At 46.9% G+C, this 17,990-nt stretch overlaps 1 protein-coding gene across 1 annotated transcript in view; it reads left to right on the forward strand.

Annotated features, from left to right (window-relative positions):
* Positions 1–17,277, forward strand: part of LOC141943915 (carboxypeptidase A2-like) — a 34,012-nt gene extending 16,735 nt beyond the window's left edge. Inside the window, exons 2-12 of the mRNA XM_074869637.1 lie at positions 6,536–6,624; positions 9,970–10,051; positions 10,941–11,075; positions 11,862–11,960; positions 12,563–12,664; positions 12,834–12,935; positions 13,688–13,798; positions 14,163–14,253; positions 14,642–14,841; positions 16,160–16,244; positions 16,975–17,277. Coding sequence (XP_074725738.1) covers positions 6,560–6,624; positions 9,970–10,051; positions 10,941–11,075; positions 11,862–11,960; positions 12,563–12,664; positions 12,834–12,935; positions 13,688–13,798; positions 14,163–14,253; positions 14,642–14,841; positions 16,160–16,244; positions 16,975–17,162 — 1,260 coding nt within the window. The 5' untranslated portion in view covers positions 6,536–6,559 and the 3' untranslated portion in view covers positions 17,163–17,277. The remainder of the gene's footprint in view (positions 1–6,535; positions 6,625–9,969; positions 10,052–10,940; positions 11,076–11,861; positions 11,961–12,562; positions 12,665–12,833; positions 12,936–13,687; positions 13,799–14,162; positions 14,254–14,641; positions 14,842–16,159; positions 16,245–16,974) is intronic.
* The last annotated feature ends 713 nt before the right edge of the window (positions 17,278–17,990 follow it).

The following is a 17,990-nucleotide window of genomic DNA, read 5'->3' on the forward strand; positions in this document are numbered from 1 at the left end:
ACAGAGGAGGCGCGGCCTGTTGCCGTGAAGACCGGGAGGGGGGCGGGACCGCGGGGAACGCTCGCGCCACGGCCATTGGGCTGGTGCGGTTTTTTTGGCGGGAAGAGGCGCGTGAGGCGGGTGCCGGGGTTGCCATGTTGGCCGCGCTGGGGAGAGGGTGAAGATGGCGGGGAAGGGGTGAGCGGCTGGCTGGCTGTGCTGGGCGCCCTTGCTGTGGTGAGAGCCACATGTTGCCGTGCTTTTGCTGAGGTATCTTTATAGCTAAATGTGCTGGTTTTGGCTAGGGGGAGAGTTAAGTTTTCTTCACAGTAGCTAGTACGAGCTCTGTTTTGGATTTGTGCTGGAAACAGTGTGGATAACGCAGGGATGTTTCAGTTATCACTGAGCAGCTCTTACACAGAGCCGAGGCCTTTTCTGCTCCTCACCCCACCCCACCAGCAAGTGGCTGGGGGTGCACAAGGAGTTGGGAGGGGGCACAGCCGGGACAGCTGACCCCAACTGACCCAAGGGATGTCCCAGCCCATACGGGGTCATGCTCAGCCTGTAGAACTGAGGGAAAAAGAAGGAAGGGGGGGAAGTTCCGAGTGATGGCAGTTGTTTACCCAAGTCACTGTTATGTCTGATGGAGCTGTGATGTCCTGGAGATGGCTGAGTGCCACCTGCCCATAGGAAGTGGGGAATGAATTCCTTGTTTTGCTTTGCATGCACATTTGGCTTTTGCTTTACCTATCAAACTGTCTTTATCTCAATCCACAAGTTGTCTCATTTTTACCCTTCTTGTTTTCTCTTGCATCTGACTGGGGGGGAGTGAGCAAGTGGCTGTGGTGCTCAATTACCAGCTGGGCTTAGACCATGACACTAAATTGACTACACATAGTAGTATACGTCAGACTGCATGTTGCCAAGGTCACAGTTAAAACTTTAAGAGATTTTGGGTCTCTTTGCATGCTGTACAGGTGTAACTTCTTATTTCTGTTCTGAAATGCTGTAAATGAAGAGGGTTGTGTGAATTGCATGCTAAATCAGTATATTTAGAATGTTTCACCTGAGGTAAAGATGGTCCCACTGGACAGGGTGGCTTCCAGTGGCCTGCGTGACTTAGACAACTGGATGGTAAATCATGCGACATTGTCAGTGTGGTGACATACTGACTTGTCTTGGTGACATTTTCATGTAATATGTCCTTTTGGGGCAAAAAGTGCAGGGTATGACAGCAGATGGGAAGAACTGGGAGGTAGCAAAGCGAGAGGAGCTGGACAGGGGAGCTGGACCTGGCCTGGGGAGGCATATTGAGCTTAGGTGGCTGCAACAGCTTGTACAAGACAAGGGCAGCAGCTCTGCAAAAGAAAAATTATCTGGGATATTCTAATTATCTGGGATATCCAACCTATTTCTTACTTTTTTCCACTCTGCTTCTAGTTTGGTTAAATACAGTAACTTTCAAGTTGCCCCACCATAAAGGCTGGGGGAATGTGTTATTCCTTTATAAAAAGCTGCTTATAGGAAACATATGGTAATAAAAATAGAGTTGGAGAAAGGGAGGAGACTAAGCAGGGTGAAAGTTGGTTTGATAGATCCACACCAATGGGTGATTTTGGTTGGTTTGAAAGTCTCTTGACTGACTCGCTTCCTAAGCGAGGGGATGAAAGCAAGAAAAGCAATATTGATAATATTGAGATAATATTGAAGGACTGTTTAGAAGTTCAAAGTAGGCTTTTTGTCTCAAACAGCTATTTGAAGATGGGGTGAATGGCTCTTAATCAGTTACAGAAGAAGAGTAGTCTTGTTTTGGTGCAATTCCCAGCCTTGACACGGCTTGAGTGGGAGGAGGTGAATCCCATGCAACAACTCCCAAAGGCTACGGACCACAGGACTGGAGGGCACTCCAGCCTTCCCTGGATTGCAGCTGGAGGACTTACCGGGCAGAAAAGAGATCGCTTTGTGATGCCCTCCTACCTGCCGACACATCGGGACTTCCTGAGGTGGTTGACTGGACAATGTGTTGCTGAGGGGCTGCTCCAAACACGGAAACGCTTGCCCCTTGGAGAGGGGACAGCCCCGTGTCCCACGTCCAGCGCTGAGGCTCCATGGGAGACCCTTTTTGCTCACTTTGGTGGTATTACTGGCAGAATCACACCTTGCTCTCTGGTGCTAGTCAAAAACCAGATGAGAAGGAAGAGGATGAGGAAGGCTTTGGGGGGATCAGAGGAAAGATCCTGCTCTGCTCCTGCAGTGGCATTTTGATTATCTGTCTTGTCTGCTGTGCTGGAGTAAGACGTTATTTAATTCTGTGTTTTCTGCTGACACCTGCTGGCCCTTAGCAGAAGGTTATTGTGGGCCTTCTATGAAACTTTCCTGCCTAAAGGTCCTTCACAACCTTGGAAGTTGTTATTATATATAACTATCTCATGGGATGATGTCACTGTTAGAACCAGTCTTTAATCTCTAATGGGTAACTGACTGTATCTCTCCCTGTACCCTTCCCATCCCCTTCTTGTTATTACCAACTACAATTAATCTGTGTGCTTTCTGTCCTAAAATGCAAAGCAACAACGTGATCTGGTGGAGTGTGTGGTGTGTTATAAACTGCTGTATGACTCAAAGATGTGAAATCTAGGGACAACCCTGAAAAGTTGAAGGTCTTGATTTGCTAATTTAAGGATATTTGAGTTGGAAGCAAGTAACTCCACTGCAGTCAGTGTTACTACACAGGCATACAGCTGCAGATTTTCCAGAGACGTCATAACGAGGGTTCTGCTCCTAAAATGATGTCAGTCATGCCTTCAAATGGTGAGCCACATTCTGAAATCCCTACTCATTCTTTATCCAGGGCATTCCCAAAGTGTCTTGCAGATTAGGAACATGGAAATAATCCATTACTTACAGAAATAATAGTTCTCTCACCAGTAATCCAAAATTAATTGTGTTATAGCCAATTAACTTTGATCATTCAGGAGATGACTTGCCAACAGAGCCCTTTGCCATGTCAGCGTTACAGGTCTAGCTCGAGAAGATGAGAAAAGAAACATTTTCACCCAAAAGGTGAAACACGTATGGGATTTCTGAGGAATATGGGGTTGTTGAGAGTCTCAGTAGAAATGGTGAAGGCGTGAGGGATCCCTTCCTGGCTGTGTTTTCCTGGGGCAGGGGCTGGCACTGCTCCTTGTGCTGTAGCTGTGTGAGAACCAGTCAGTCCCAGAGCTTCTCTCACAAACTCACGCATGGAGTGAGAATTATCATTATATAAGGAATTAATGTTTATACGTTGCTCTAAGTAACATCATATGTACAATGTCATTTCCCTGAAACAGATCCTCCAGAAAGTCCAGGATAAAAGATTATGTTCTGACGAAAGGAAGAGCAATTCTAAAGGTAAATATGAGTTTTCTTAAGCGTAAGGTTTAAAAAAACATTAAAGAAAATGCTTGAGACCCTGTGAGAGAGCAGGAGGTGATGCAGAATGGATGTGGAGAGAGCAGAGGGAACAAGTGGGGCAGCAGGAGCACAAGGAAAGCTCAGTCCAGCACGGGTTGTCTCCCCTCTCTTTCCCTTTCCTACTGAATTGCTGAACATTTATTTGGAGAGGATGGGAGGTAAGGGGGACAGTGGGCTCGAGCTCAGGCATGCTCTGTGGGTATGGCAAGGACAGAGGCTGCCTCTTTCCTAACGGGGACAGGAGAGACTGCTATGCTGTATCTTGGTTGTAAGAACCTTTTTTAGGCAGGGGCAATAACAGGGGCTGCAGACGTTACAGAAGAGGAGTGACTCCACCTAAATTTGATGACTTTTGAGGCCTTTCTAGTTAGCGGGGGGGTGTGTGTGTGTGTGTGTCATATCTGTTCTGGCCCTCTGCCAATGACAGCCCAGGCAAACTGTCTGTACATCAGTACACCAATTTTAAGCAATAAAGTTTGGTTCACCAGGGTGTTTGTGATTCATTGTACGATCCCACATCCTCTTAGGAGTCTGCAGAGAGTATGTCCCACCCTGTCCACCTTAGTGTGCCAGGGCCCTGCGACCGCTAATTGCCCTGACAGGGCTGATGTGGGGCCCCCACCCACACACCCTCCGCCCCTTGGCGTGGGAGCTGCATTTAAGCTGAGGCCGTTTGTTTTGGTCCTTGTTTGAGCTGCTGTGGGTGCACGGTGGACTTGGGCTTGTAAGTTCTTGACATCCTGGCCGCAGACCTGCTGTGTGACTGTGCATTTCCCTGAGGATCTGGATTGTGGTTTTTCCTGGTCAGTGCCACCAGACCTGCTCCGCTCCTCTCGTTTGGGTCCGTGCTGCTTGTGGTGAGCTCTCTACCCTTGCTGCTTTGCTGTCACCTTTGGCTTCTGGCTTGCTGTGGCAGTGCACCCCTGCTCTTGCTGCTCCCCAGTTTGCTCGGGTGTTTTGGGATCTGAGCACCGCAGAGGCTTCTCCCATAGGGCAGGACTTCTCCTACAGCGCTTCCTCTGTGGTTCAAGGCTGATCTCCAAACTCTGCAGGGCCTTATGGCTATAGCGGGAGGTCACAGTGCTGCAGGCTCCTGTAGCCCCTTCAGTGGGGATTAGTAGGTACAAAGGTTTGGGTTTAAATGCAGCTCCTTAAACACAGTGGGTGGAGGACCCGGATGAGACTGGTCAGGGCACTTGGAGCTCTTTAGACCCTGACATCACGTTTGGCGGGATCTCTTGGCAGCCTTTAAATCCATGCGGGATGTAACATGAGTAATGAAGCAAGCTATAATTTTGCCTCAAATTAAGTCCCTCCTTCCTGTTTTCAATGAGTGAATCCACAGGAGGTGGTGCGGACAGTCTGCTGGTTCTTTATGAAATGTTGAAGGCCATAAACTACGGGTGGGATTTGACTTCCACCAGAATCACTGTAGTGCTAGAAGCAGGAAATTCTCATGATGGCTCCTGTCTCTTAGGATAAACTCGTGTTAATCTGATTTACACTGAGGGGAGTGGAGATCTTGTTTCCCAAGGACTGGGTTGGGTTAAACCTCAAAGACCTGGCGACTTGCAGGAACATACCTCCCTGCAGAGCGTATGTTCTCCAGTGTGCCCCCAAGATACAACAGTTGCAGGATGACTAATTCCTATGTATCAAAAGAGGCAGAATCCTTGCCTGAGGCTCTTTTTGTTCCCAAAAACATGAGGTCTGGCCTTACAAAAGACTTGCTTGGAGTCTGCTATGAGCACATGACAAGAAGCCCCTGCCCTGACTGCGGAGGAGTAGGGTGGGAGTGGAGATAATGAGAGGTTTGGCACAGGTGAGAGCTTCCTCTGGGGATTGTCAGAGACTTCCTTCCTCTCCTGAGGTTGATTACAGAGTGGCCGAACCATCTCCCTTCTGTCCCGTGGTAGTTCGCAGGAACTCCTTCTGCAGGTATTACGGCAGAGTCAGCACCTGGCTCTTCCTCAGTAACATTTTTAATGGGATGAACAAAAAGTCTTATCCAACAGCCCTCTGGCTCTACCTGTCATTCTGGGACAACCTCAGCTGGGTGTTCCCATGACCAAGGGCAAGAGAGATGGTTCCCAAAGCTCAGGCAGGAGACTGCCCGTCGCTGTTACTCCTTCAACGTCGATAACAACAACTCAAATATCTGGGCGTGGAAGGCGAACAAGATGGAGGCTATTCCCTGTGAAGCAAGACGTAGACTGAGTCCAGCACAAGAGAGCTACTGGATCAGGGAACAGCCCTGTGGGCATTGTAAAGCTGAGGGGACCCGGCTGTTCCAGCACTTCCTTAAACCTGTGTCACCTCTTCCTGAGGAGGATATTTTGTTAGAAGAGAAGTCTAGCAAGCCTGTCCAAGGAGGAGGATCTAGCTGCAGAGTTGAGCTCCTCTAAATTCCCGTTCATCCAAGGCTTTTTTCTGCTCTTACTATACAACTCGCTTTCATGTGAATCTTGCTGCAACCTTAATTTGCTTGAAACACCAGCTGGCTGGATCTGTCTGGAACCATCCCAGCTGAAGACTGGCAAAGTGCTGGTAATTTCAATAAATATATTTAAACTCTCTGCCTTATATCTAGAACTGTGTAATTTGTATATAAGAGTGAATCTCTAGCATGGCCTCAGAGACAACTTGTTGCATAGCAGGCAGGACCCAGCGTTCATCCTTCAAAACAATCACTCGTGTTGAGTATTTTTGCCGGATGAGACTGCTGGCTGCCTCTCTGTAACAAGGAGTGCGCTACTAGAAATCTATCGGAGGAAAACCGATGACTGAGAGTCTACTGGTAGAGCTCCTCACCCCCAGTAACAGCTGGGATGACATTCAGTTTGTCCCTGTTTTTCTCTATCTAAAAAAATGTGTAAAAGGACACTGAGGAGCTTTGAGGGCAAAGCTTTGAGAATGACTCCTCCCTTACAAGTTCCAATGTGTCAGTGGAAAATATTTTTTTGGAGGTGAAATTGGCCTCCTATCTGTTGATTGCCTTGAAAGATCTGATAAATGTGAGAATTTAGTCACATGAAATACAGATGTGTTTTATCTGCAAAAGGGTTTCTTAACAAGTCCTGTATAAATTCACCTTTGCTAGGCTGAGTTGAACTTCACATCAAACATGAAGCTGATTTTGATCTTCAGTGCCCTCTTCGGGGTTTCCTTGTGCCTGGAAACTTTTGTTGGGTGAGTTATGCTTTTGTGGAAGACCTTTCATTTAAGGCTGTATTATCCAGTTGTTATTTTTCATGATCTTAACTTTACAAAATCTGCTTGGGGCACATTCTTTGCTTTTTATGACTGACTTCGTCTTGTTGCTTTGGTACGCCAGTATTTGAAGGAATCATAGAATCTCAGAATGGTTTGGGTTGGAAGGGACCTTAAAGACTGTCTAGTCCAACCCCCCTGCCCTGGGCAGAGACACCTTCCACTAGCCCAGGTTGCCCAAAGCCCCGTCCAACCTGGCCTTGAACCCTTCCAGGGAGGGGGCAGCCACAGCTTCTCTGGGCAACCTGTGCCAGGGTCTCACCACCCTCACAGGGAAGAATTTCTTCCTTAGATCTAACCTAAATCTCCCCTCTTTCAGTTTAAACCCGTTCCCGCTCATCCTATCCCTACCCCCCTGATCAGGAGTCCCCCACCCCTTTCCTGTAGCCCCTTTCAGTCCTGGGAGGCCGCTCTAAGGTCTCCCCAGAGCCTTCTCCAGCTGAACCCCCCAACTCTCTCAGCCTGTCCTCACAGGGGGGTGCTCCAGCCCCCCGAGCATCTTCGTGGCCTCCTCTGGCCCCACTCGAGCAGGTCCGTATCCTTCTGCTGTTGGTGCCCCCAGAGCTGGACCCAGCACTGCAGGGGGGTCTCCCGAGAGCGGAGCAGAGGGGGAGAATCCCCCCCCTCGCCCTGCTGCCCACACTGCTCTGGGTGCAGCCCAGCACACGGGTGGCTTTCTGGGCTGCAAGTGCATGTTGCTGGCTCACAGTCAATTTTCCACCCACCAACCCCCCCCAAGTCCTTCTCCTTGGGGCTGCTCTCCATCCCCTCCTTGCCCAGCCTGGATCTGTGCTTGGGATTGCCCCGACCCATGGGCAGGACCTTGCCCTTGGTCTTGTTGACCTCCATGAGGTTTGCATGTTCCACCTCTCTAGCCTGTCCAGGTCCCTCTGGATCCCTTCCCTCCAGCGTGTCACCGCACCACACAGCTTGGTGTTGCTGGTGAACTTGCTGAGGGTGCCTCAATCCCATTGTCCATGTTGCCAACAAAGATGTTAAACTGGTCCCAGCCCCTGAGGATGCCACTCGTCACTGCTAGAGAGGGAACCCCTCTCTACTTTCATTTGGGTTTTCTAAGGAGAAGGGTCTCGCTGTGGAGTTGAGCCCCTAAATTCATGTTCACCAAGGCTTTGTCTTGGCTTTGGCTGTACCTAGGGAGCAGTCTCAAGCCTTGATCCAGAGCTGAACCTCTCTGCAAAGCTTGAGTGTTCAGTTAGACAGATCTGGTCTGGCACAAAGAAAGAGCTGAAAGACCAGAACCTGGCCTTGGATCAGAAAGGTCACTAGCTTCCCTTTGTTTTTGAAGATTCTAATTTCTCTTTAAATACTTAATTCTCTTCTCAGCCTTTCTAAATACATCTGAAGATGTAAGGATTAGGATTAAGAAATAATACACATAATTTACTAAAACCCTAGGATTTGTAAAGCCAGGAGAAGCTATTTTGATTATTTAATCTGGGCTCTGGCATAATGTAGACTGGATTCTTGTGAATTCATTCGTCAGTCGTGTCCAGTAGCTGTGGTTAATGAGCCTCATCTCCTCTTTACAGAAGAATCCAATTCAGAAATAAAGTTTATGGTGGTGGAGAATCCAATAATAAGTTATTAATGTGGTAAAGTGCCTTTAGTGTTGATTTAACTTGGTTCAACAAAAGAGTCTTACACCTCACCTGCCCTGACTCAAGAACCTGGTATTAATGAGTGTCTCTTCTCAGCAGCTGAGGCCACGCTAGTAAATAAACATACACATAACTGAGCTCATATGCAGAGTCCCTTGTTTACCCTGTCTTAAGATGTGTTTTCCAATTCTGCAGTTATTCATGTCGATTTGCTCTGAGTTGTCTCCATTTTTCAGTACTGTTTGCAGCGGGTGCTGGCAGAGCAGCTGGGCCACGTCAGAATATGGGACTCCATGGACTTTTGCTCTGGCTCCAACAGTGGCCAAAGGCAGATGCCTAAGGAAGAGAATGAAAACAAACACACCAAATGCTTTAACCACCAAATGTCCTTTGTAAATGCAGCGTTAAGCTCGGCTCGCTTGCAGTAAGCCCCAGGCTATACAGCTAAGGAGCACATTGGTGCTTTTGCCGACAGCATTGATGCTGGGCTGTACTTCCGACTGATTAATCATTGTGGCTCCGAGGTTTCCTTCAGAATCCCCCCTGGTTTTGTCATTTCATGAAAGCATTAGGTGGGAGGGACCTCCAGAAGTTTTCATCCACCCTCCTGCTCAGCACAGGGCATGGAGCTGTTTCCCTTGCTATCATCTACCCCTACAGAGAAGAATCCCAGAATCATTCAGGCTGGAAAAGACCCTTGGGATCATGGAGTCCAACCATCAGCCCTACAAAGTTCTCCCCTACACCACATCCCCCAACATCTCATCCAAATGACCCTTAAACGCACCCAGGGATGGTGACTCCACCCTCTCCCTGGGCAGCCTATTCCACTCTCTGACCACAAACAAGAGTTTGTCCTTTTTTTGTAACTCCCCTTCAAGCAGTTGTAGGCTGCAGTTAGATCAGCCTGAACAAGCCTGAGCTCATCAGCCTGTCCTCGTGGTACTGTTTGCTTGTACCTATTTCACCAAGCAGCCTGGAACATCGTGTATTTGAACGGGATATATGTTTTTAGTGATCTAAAAACTACGTAGAGACTGTATGTTGTGATCACTGTACGTTGTACAACGCACGGTCTGAGTTAATCGTGGAGGTTATCTCTGTAACCGGCAGTGAGATACTTCCAGATGGTGATTCATTGCACCTGGAATGGTGCAAGCCACCCTCTGATGCTATCACCTTCTGACAACACAGGGAAGTTTGTCAACAGTCTTTGACTAAACCGAAGAAAGGTGAAATTAATCCCGTATTTAGGAGTTGGTTTTCTTTGTTGTATAGTGCTCCCCACTATACAGCATTTGCAAACTCAACCAGAACATTTCTTTCTGTAAGATGTTGACAAAAAATAACTAATTGATTCAAGACTGATCCTTGTAAGCATTTAAAAACTCATCCACTTGATGTCTTGTTTATGATGAAATCTTAAAAATTGCCATTTAACTAGTTACTAATCTAGTGCACATATAACAGGCTGGCCCTGCAGGTGGTTGGTTGAACTCTTGGGTGACACTAAGTCAGCTGCATTGAAGAAGCCTGTATGGTAACATCCAAGTAACGACCCACGACATTCATGATCTCAGTAACGAGCTTGTTCAACCAGACCCCTTTCTGAGACTGTTTCTGAAGAGTTACTGATTTATTGCAGGCACCAGGTTCTCCGAATCAAGACAAAAAATGAGGAGGAGGTTAAGGAGTTACAGCTTTTGGAATCGCTGGAACACCTTGAGGTATGTTATTACCACAGAGACCTTTTTTTAACATTTCAGACTGGGGTGGGGCTTTTCAGGGTAGGACTTTGCATCGCATTTAAAAGGTTCGTACCATATTGTGGCAGCTGCCATAAATAAATTTGCTGTGTCAATACTTGGTGTTTGATCTGCCAGTTCTAGTACCACCGTGGTATTCAGGAGTGTCTGCAATTAAATTAAAAATATTTTTCCTACTGGATTTACAGTCATATTTGAACTGATCTGCTCTTAATCTTAGTATCAAAAAGCTTGTCTTGAAAGTGGGGATGCTAATGTTTTTGTACTTGTCTCCCAGCGTTGTGGGAGGAATTTATTAGTCTACACTGTATTGAAACAGCGAAAGACACTATAAAATTCTATGTTATTATTGTTCTTATTGTCATTGGTGAGAATTTTTATTACCACTTTCTTTAAAAATATTGATTTGAATAGTATAGAAATGAAAATTTAGAAAAGCCCTACCAAAGGACAAATAAAAGGAGAAATAAACCCAATGGCTTTCATATTATCTAATACTGTAATACAGACCTTTTCTTGAAACTATTTCTGGTAAAAGGGAGAACAGTAAAATAATCATTACAGAAGACTAAAATTTCCTCTTGCTTGTATGACTGAAGCTCTGAAGTTGGTGGAAATGCTGACTTTAGCCTCCTGCAGACATTTGTTATTTTTTTGTGGGTTTGTCATGTTAACTGATACAAGGTTGTGGTGAGGCCACGCTAAAGAATGGAGCGTGCTGTACACATGGTGGGGTGCAATACTGCAGGAGTCATTCCATTTGGGAGAAATCAGCATTTCTAAAGCTTTAGAAGAGCTGTTTGCAGAACACTTTCCCCAAACCAAATCCATTTTCCTTTCTCTTTTTCAGCTTGATTTCTGGATAAATCCCTCCACCCCTACACTCCCTGTGGATGTGCGAATCCCCGCTAACAGCCTCCAAGAAGTCAAAGCCTTCCTGGAGTCCCATGGGATTGAGTACTCCATCCTGATTGAAGACCTGCAGGTAGGCAATGCCATTGGCACATATTTAGCTTTCATATTCTTTGGAAACAAATCATGATTCACAATCTGGCCTCTTTCATTAACATGGACTCTTCTATACTCTGCTTTCCATGAGGTCCTGCCCTTATTTTTGTGGTCTGTGGATTAATTTCTCAAAGATGATCTGTGGATCACAGCTGCACTGGGAAGCTGTGGAGATCTGCAGATGCTCTCTGAAACCGTGTTGAATAGTGACATCAATAAACTCATCTGCTCCACGGGGTTCTTCTGATAACCCCTGAGGAATTTTGTGTGGTCTTTTGGCCCCAAACATTTGGGAATCACAATGCTAATGTTACTCATAATTCAGTAAACTGTGTGAAGAGTAGTTCAGGATCATAATCTGAAAGAACTGTACAACAGCATGTGAGAGAAAAGACACCCACTTGAGTACTAATCTGACATTTCTTCATGAACATTAATCCCCAAATAGCATCTAAATTAGCATTAAGTCAGCAGAAACACTGCTTCCCTCCGCAACCCCCCCCCCCCCCCCCAAGCTTTCCAACGCTATTCTTGTTCATCTTAAGAAGTGTTTAAAACCCAATGCTGACCATTTAAACTCTGATATTCTTGCCCACTTTGCTACAGATACATTCAGCAGAAGCATCAGTTTGCTTCATAGCTGTGGGAAGTTTGGGGCTGGAGTCAGTATGCAGCACCACCATTTTGTTATTGATGATAAACATTTGGTCAGCAGTTTGCAAATTAAGCAGGATGTTATCAACATTTGAATGGCTTCTTTTAGGTTGTTCTTGATAAAGAAAAGGAAGATATGGCCTACAATCAACAGAGGGATCGCAGCAGCAACAGCTTCAACTATGGGACTTACCACTCTCTAGATTCCGTGAGTACCTCAGCTCTGGGGGAAGAGGATTCTTTTTTGCTGCCCTTTTTTCATGCTGTCTTCAATTAAACATCCTATATTAGGATCTAAAATGTATTTCCAGCTTCTTTTGGCACATGGTTTTGTTTTTAAATGTATTAATTGTGTGGTCAGGATAATGAACCAGCACTCTCCCTGATGGTGTTGGAACAGGCAAGTGTTGGTCATATGTTTTTATAAACTCTTCTGCAGAGTTCTGCTAAAACCCTTCCTAAAACCCTCAAAAGAGATTGAGAAATAAATGAATCTTGAAATAGGGAAATACAGGAAACCGGTAGCTATCAAGCAGAGCAGAGGGTAAGGTATTTTTATTACCAGAAGTTCTTAAAGAGGGTTTTGAACTTATTCCTGAAATAAGTAGATCTTGACGATACAGCAGTGCTTCCTTCTTCTTTGTGACGTTAGGAACAGCACTGACTACACCGACATAAGGTGGGATGGGGCTTTGAAGGGATCGCAGTAAGGAAGGCAAAAGGAAAGAAAAGTAGATTTCATCAGGTCCTACAGTTGTTCTAAGTGGTACGATACATAAACGTAAATGGCACCATGACTTTTCATTTCAGATTTATGCAGAGCTGGATCATCTTGTGTCTGAGTACAGCGACATTGTCAGTAAGCTCCAGATCGGGCAATCCTATGAAAAACGGCCTTTGTATGTGCTCAAGGTACAGAATATATCACAGAATGTGTGCCTGCCTGTATGTAGACATGTACTAATATACACGTGCATTATAGATACAGCACAATTCAGGCCAAAGCATCCCACTCTATACAGGATGTTCTTGACTAAAAGCCGTCAGTGAGAGTTTTAAAACTTTCTGTTTTGTTTGACAGTTCAGCACTGGAGGAAGCAACCGTCCTGCAATCTGGATTGATGCCGGTATCCATTCCCGAGAGTGGGTTACCCAAGCGAGTGCAATATGGATAGCTAGAAAGGTAGCTTCAGCAGTGATTAATTTTCTTTTTTTGTAATTTTAGCAATGCCTCTGACAATTTAAAAGTATACCACACCTGTATGCGTTTAACCAGCTCTGCTAACTCTCCTTCACCCCTCTTAAAACACAGCCAACTCCAGAGAGAATATGGCAGTTGCCTAGACAAAGAATTGAAAACCGCTGTGTGTTGTTAGAGCAGCTGGGAGAGGTTTAGGTAGACAGAATGTACTAGTCCAGGTGAAATTGTTGAGGACTGCAGGGCTGATAGTTATACAAATAACCCAGGACTTTGAGATTAGTTTGCTGCTTTGGTCTGCTGTCACAGAGAAACCCTGTGTGGTTGGTTACCTTCTACAAAAGTGCCAAAACTTCCAGCTCTGTATAAATGAGCATTTACATTCTGCTGAAAATGGTGAGGCCACGAGAGAAGTGCAGCACAGTTGTATGTTCCCAGCCTGGCTAATTCATCTCAATCTTAGTGCCGGCCTTTGCCCATTCTCTGGGACACGCGGGAGAAAATTTTGTTGCCCTCTCCCATTAACTTCCTGTCTTCAGAATAAAATATTAAAACAGATTCATTGCTCTCTCCAAGCTCGAAGTCTAATGAGGAACAGTTATGGCCAGCAGATAATTGATGCTTCTTGTTTGCCTGCCCCAGAAGCCAGACTTGCCTCTGTACCTGGCTGTTAGAGCGTAACCATGCGTGAAAGAAATCTACTGATAATCACGGTGTGCTACACTGTCTCTGCTTAGATTGCATCCGACTATGGGAAGGATCCATCCATCACCTCTCTGCTGAACAAAATGGACATTTTTCTGCTGACAGTCACAAACCCTGATGGATACGTATTCACTCACACCACAGTGAGTAGGCATGCTCTGTGTCTAAGCTGGTTTAGAAAGCTGTTGTGCTCTTCCAAGTGAACAATAAATGCCAGGGATGTAGGCTCTGAAAGTCCATTTCTTAATGCTGTACAAAGGAGTTACAAAAGATACTAATTCGGGCAGCCAAAGATACTAATTGTCCAACCCATCTTAACCCCCTGTAAATTCACCAGCCCTTTGATTTCTGTCCATTGGCCCATCTTGGCAGACAGCCCATCGGAAATAATCTTAGGCTTGCGCCTAGGATCTCTTCCTGGTGAATGGCAACTATTTCTGGGTAGCAGTTTTAATGCAAGGACTCAGATTTGCTCCTTTTCAAAGCCATTGTGTGTGTTTGTTGTAGAATCGCATGTGGCGGAAGACCCGCTCCAAGAATCAAGGCAGCGTGTGTGTTGGAGTTGATCCAAACAGGAACTGGGATGCAGGTTTTGGAGGTAGGAAGAAAGTTTCTGGATTCTGGCTGTCACTAAGAAGAAAGTGCCCTTTCACCTTATTGGATCCTGTTACACAGGACCAGCAGTTGCCTTAATATAAGGGAGTCAGAAAGAAAATGGTCAAATAGGATGGTGGCTGTCTTTTGTAAAGATGATTTTGTATGGATTAATTGCCAGTGAGCACAAGATGAAGGCAGTAATGTGTAGAAGTTTTTTACTTGAGTATTCATGCTCTGTTGCTGCTCTTTGAGCATTTATCAGCATTTAAGGCCTTGCCTTTGGCTGAAAACCTGTTCTTAGGAAAGCTTGGCTTTGTGTTGGTCTGCTCTGACCTTTCGTGAATGCCAGTTCTTACAGGTTTGCCTTTGTTCCCTCTTTGCACCAACAGGTCCTGGAGCCAGTAATAATCCCTGTTCTGACTCTTACCGTGGGCCCAGTGCCAACTCAGAGGTGGAAGTTAGATCCGTTGTCAACTTTATTAAGAATCATGGAAACATCCGGGCTTTCCTCACGCTCCACAGCTACTCTCAGCTTCTGATGTATCCCTATGGCTATAAGTGCACTGAACCGGCAGACCACGCCGAGCTGGTGAGACAGAATGCCTTGACTTTAGCTTCCTCTGGTCTATCCAGCTGGCTTTTTATACTCAAGGATTACAGTGAGATATCAGGATAAAAACAAGAGGGTAAACTCTGCCATCCATAACTAACCACCCACGAGAGGGAACAAAATCCCAGTGCAATGCCACGCTGTTAAAAGAGAAACCTCGGTCATATGCGACCATGTGCTGTCCCCACCCCTTCTCAGCCCTCTTTGCTCATCCATATTTCCCTTTTCTTTAGTGACAGCATCACAGCTGTGACAACATCTTTGAGGCGATAAGGATCTCATGATCGTAATTCAAATGGCACAGACCTCTGGAGGTCTCTAGTCTAACCGCTGCCGAAAGCAGGCAGGCTGTGGAGTCAGAGCTGAATTTAAAGCTGATTGGGTAGCTTAGAGATTTGCTCAGCTGAGCTTTGATTAATTGTTTTGATTTGGTTTGCTATTTCTAAAGACAAATCCCACAGCTTCTTCAAGCTCACCCCAAAATTTCCCGACTATTGTGGGATTTTCTTTTTCCCTAACATCTAAATGCAATTTTCCCCTGTGTGCCTGTTTGGTGCCACTCATCCTTTTGCCCTGCTCCAAGAAGAGCCTGGCTCTGTTTTCTCCACAACCACCCGTTACATCATTGAATTGAGCACAAAGCTGATCACTAACTATTGGAAGATCTCCCACTGCCTTGGGATCTTCTGGTATCTCTTGAACCTTCTCTTGACGAGACAGTGGGTGAGATAAACCACTGGATGATCAGATATAGAACCCGCTGGGATGAGTCTCCTGAACCAAGGGACAAGCAGCAGGACAAGAGGGAATGGCCTCAAGCTGTGCCAGGGCAGGGTCAGACTGGCTCTTAGGAAGGATTTCTTTGCAGAAGGGGTTGTTGGGCGTTGGAATGGGCTGCCCAGGGCAGGGGGGGAGTCCCCATCCCTGGAGGGGTTGAAGAATCGGGTTGACCCAGTGCTGAGGGATCTGGTAGAGTTGGGAACGGTCAGGGTGAGGTTCATGGTGGGGCTGGAGGAGCTTCAAGGGCTTTTCCAACCAAGATGATTCTGTGATTCTGTGAATTCACTTACAATGTCACTTCCCCAAAATACTGTGGAGACTGTGAGCGCTGTCACTAGTATTAGTGATTGAGAAATGGATTGATTTGACACTTGTTTATTGGGGGGGTGAAAGATTGGAGATTTTGTGAAAGACTCTGGAGATTTCCCTGAGAATGGTTCAATCTGGCACAATCTTAACATTTAGCCTCATTAAGTGTGGCTACTTCCTGACTTGTCCTTCATTTTCTCCTCTCCAGGATGCCTTGGGAAGAGCTGCTGCCAGTTCCATCCGCTCTCTGTACGGCACCACCTTTACAGTGGGGAGCATCTGCACCACTATCTGTGAGTATTTTGCTAGTCTGAGCTTTTATGGGCTGGCCCAGGCCAACAGTTTTGGGCCCCTGACTCCAAAAAGGCTATTGAATGACTTGAGCGTGTCCAGAGAAGGGCAACGGAGCTGGTGCAGGGTCTGGAGCACAGGTGTGATGGGGAGCGGCTGAGGGAACTGGGGGGGTTTAGTGTGGAGAAGAGGAGGCTGAGGGGAGACCTCCTGGCCCTCTGCAACTCCCTGAAAGGAGGGTGCAGAGAGGGGGGATGAGTCTCTTGAGCCAAGGAACCAGCGCCAGGCCAAGAGGGAATGGCCTCAAGCTGCGCCAGGGCAGGGTCAGACTGGCTCTTCGGAAGGATTTCTTTGCAGAAGGGGTTGTTGGGCGTTGGAATGGGCTGCCCAGGGCAGGGGGGGAGTCCCCATCCCTGGAGGGGTTGAAGAGTCGGGTTGACCCAGCGCTGAGGCATCTGGTGGAGTTGGGAACGGTCAGGGTGAGGTTCATGGTTGGACCGGAGGATCTTCAAGGTCTTTTCCAACCGAGACAATTCTGTGATTCTGTGAACAGTCCCTGTCCCCCCACCAGGGTCTCTCCCTCTTGGCAGCAGTGACATCACCAAACAACCATTGGAGCTGAGCGTTCGCATAAAAACCTAATACTTGTCCCTCGTGGCTATAAAAAGTAGGACAGCAGGACCCAAATCAAGCCTCCATTCACCCCCCGGCTCTTTGCCTGTTCTCTTGCAGACCAAGCCAGTGGAGGCAGCATTGACTGGAGCTACGATTACGGCATCAAATATTCTTTCGCCTTTGAACTGCGAGACACGGGTCGCTACGGTTTCCTCCTGCCAGCCAGCCAAATCATCCCAACTGCAGAGGAGACCTGGCTGGGTCTGAAAACAATCATGGAGCACGTGCGAGACAATTCGTACTAAAAGCTGGGGTGGGAATCAGCTGGACTGCAAGCCCATAAATCCTCTTCCCTTGGCGTGCTTGCGACTGCTGTAACGATACGGCACCCAGCTGAATAAAACCCCTCTGTGCTTTCCTCCCGCGGCGATACGTGTCTGCACATAAAAAACATTTAATGCTCGTCTTGTTCGCTGCATCTCGGTGTGCGTGGTAGACCCTGCAGATTATTTTAAGACACGGTTGTGGTCCGTCTCAACGAACCACGGTAGGAACAGGGATGAGGAGGAGCCCACCTTACACTCCGGTAGTGCCCGTTGGCTGTCTAGAGGAAGGGAGGAATTTCTGTCCAGGCAAGAATTTCTTTTTTTTGTGAGTAACAGCTCCATGTTGCTGCTCTTGTCAACCTGGGGGCTCTGCCAGAGCTTCTGGGGGCAGAATGCGCTGCGGTGGAAGGCCTGATGTTAAGCAGCATAATCCAGGCTGTGAGACTGATTAATGTAATTTCCTTTAACAAGCCTCGGGATGCTGCCAGGTCACTGGCCACTGGTGGGAGGTGGGGTCTCCTTGTCTAATATATTTGTCCTGCCCTTTTTTTCCCTCCCAGCTGTGCTCGGCGGGCACGGTTAGAGGGAGGATGGTGGTGGGAGGATGCCTGCTCTCACCCAGCACAGCCTATCCCCATCCCTCAAGAACCTGCCTCCCTCCTTCTCTTGTTCCACCTGCTAATTTCTTGGGGATTAAGCACAAACATCTCGGGGTGTGCACACAGAGATTAATCAGAGATTAGCAATCCCTGCTGTTTTGCAGTCATTATTGAGTCTAAACCAGGTTTATCTCCGTGTCCTGTGCTC

The sequence above is a fragment of the Strix uralensis genome, chromosome 5, assembly GCF_047716275.1.
Source record: "Strix uralensis isolate ZFMK-TIS-50842 chromosome 5, bStrUra1, whole genome shotgun sequence".
Classification (NCBI taxonomy): domain Eukaryota; kingdom Metazoa; phylum Chordata; class Aves; order Strigiformes; family Strigidae; genus Strix; species Strix uralensis.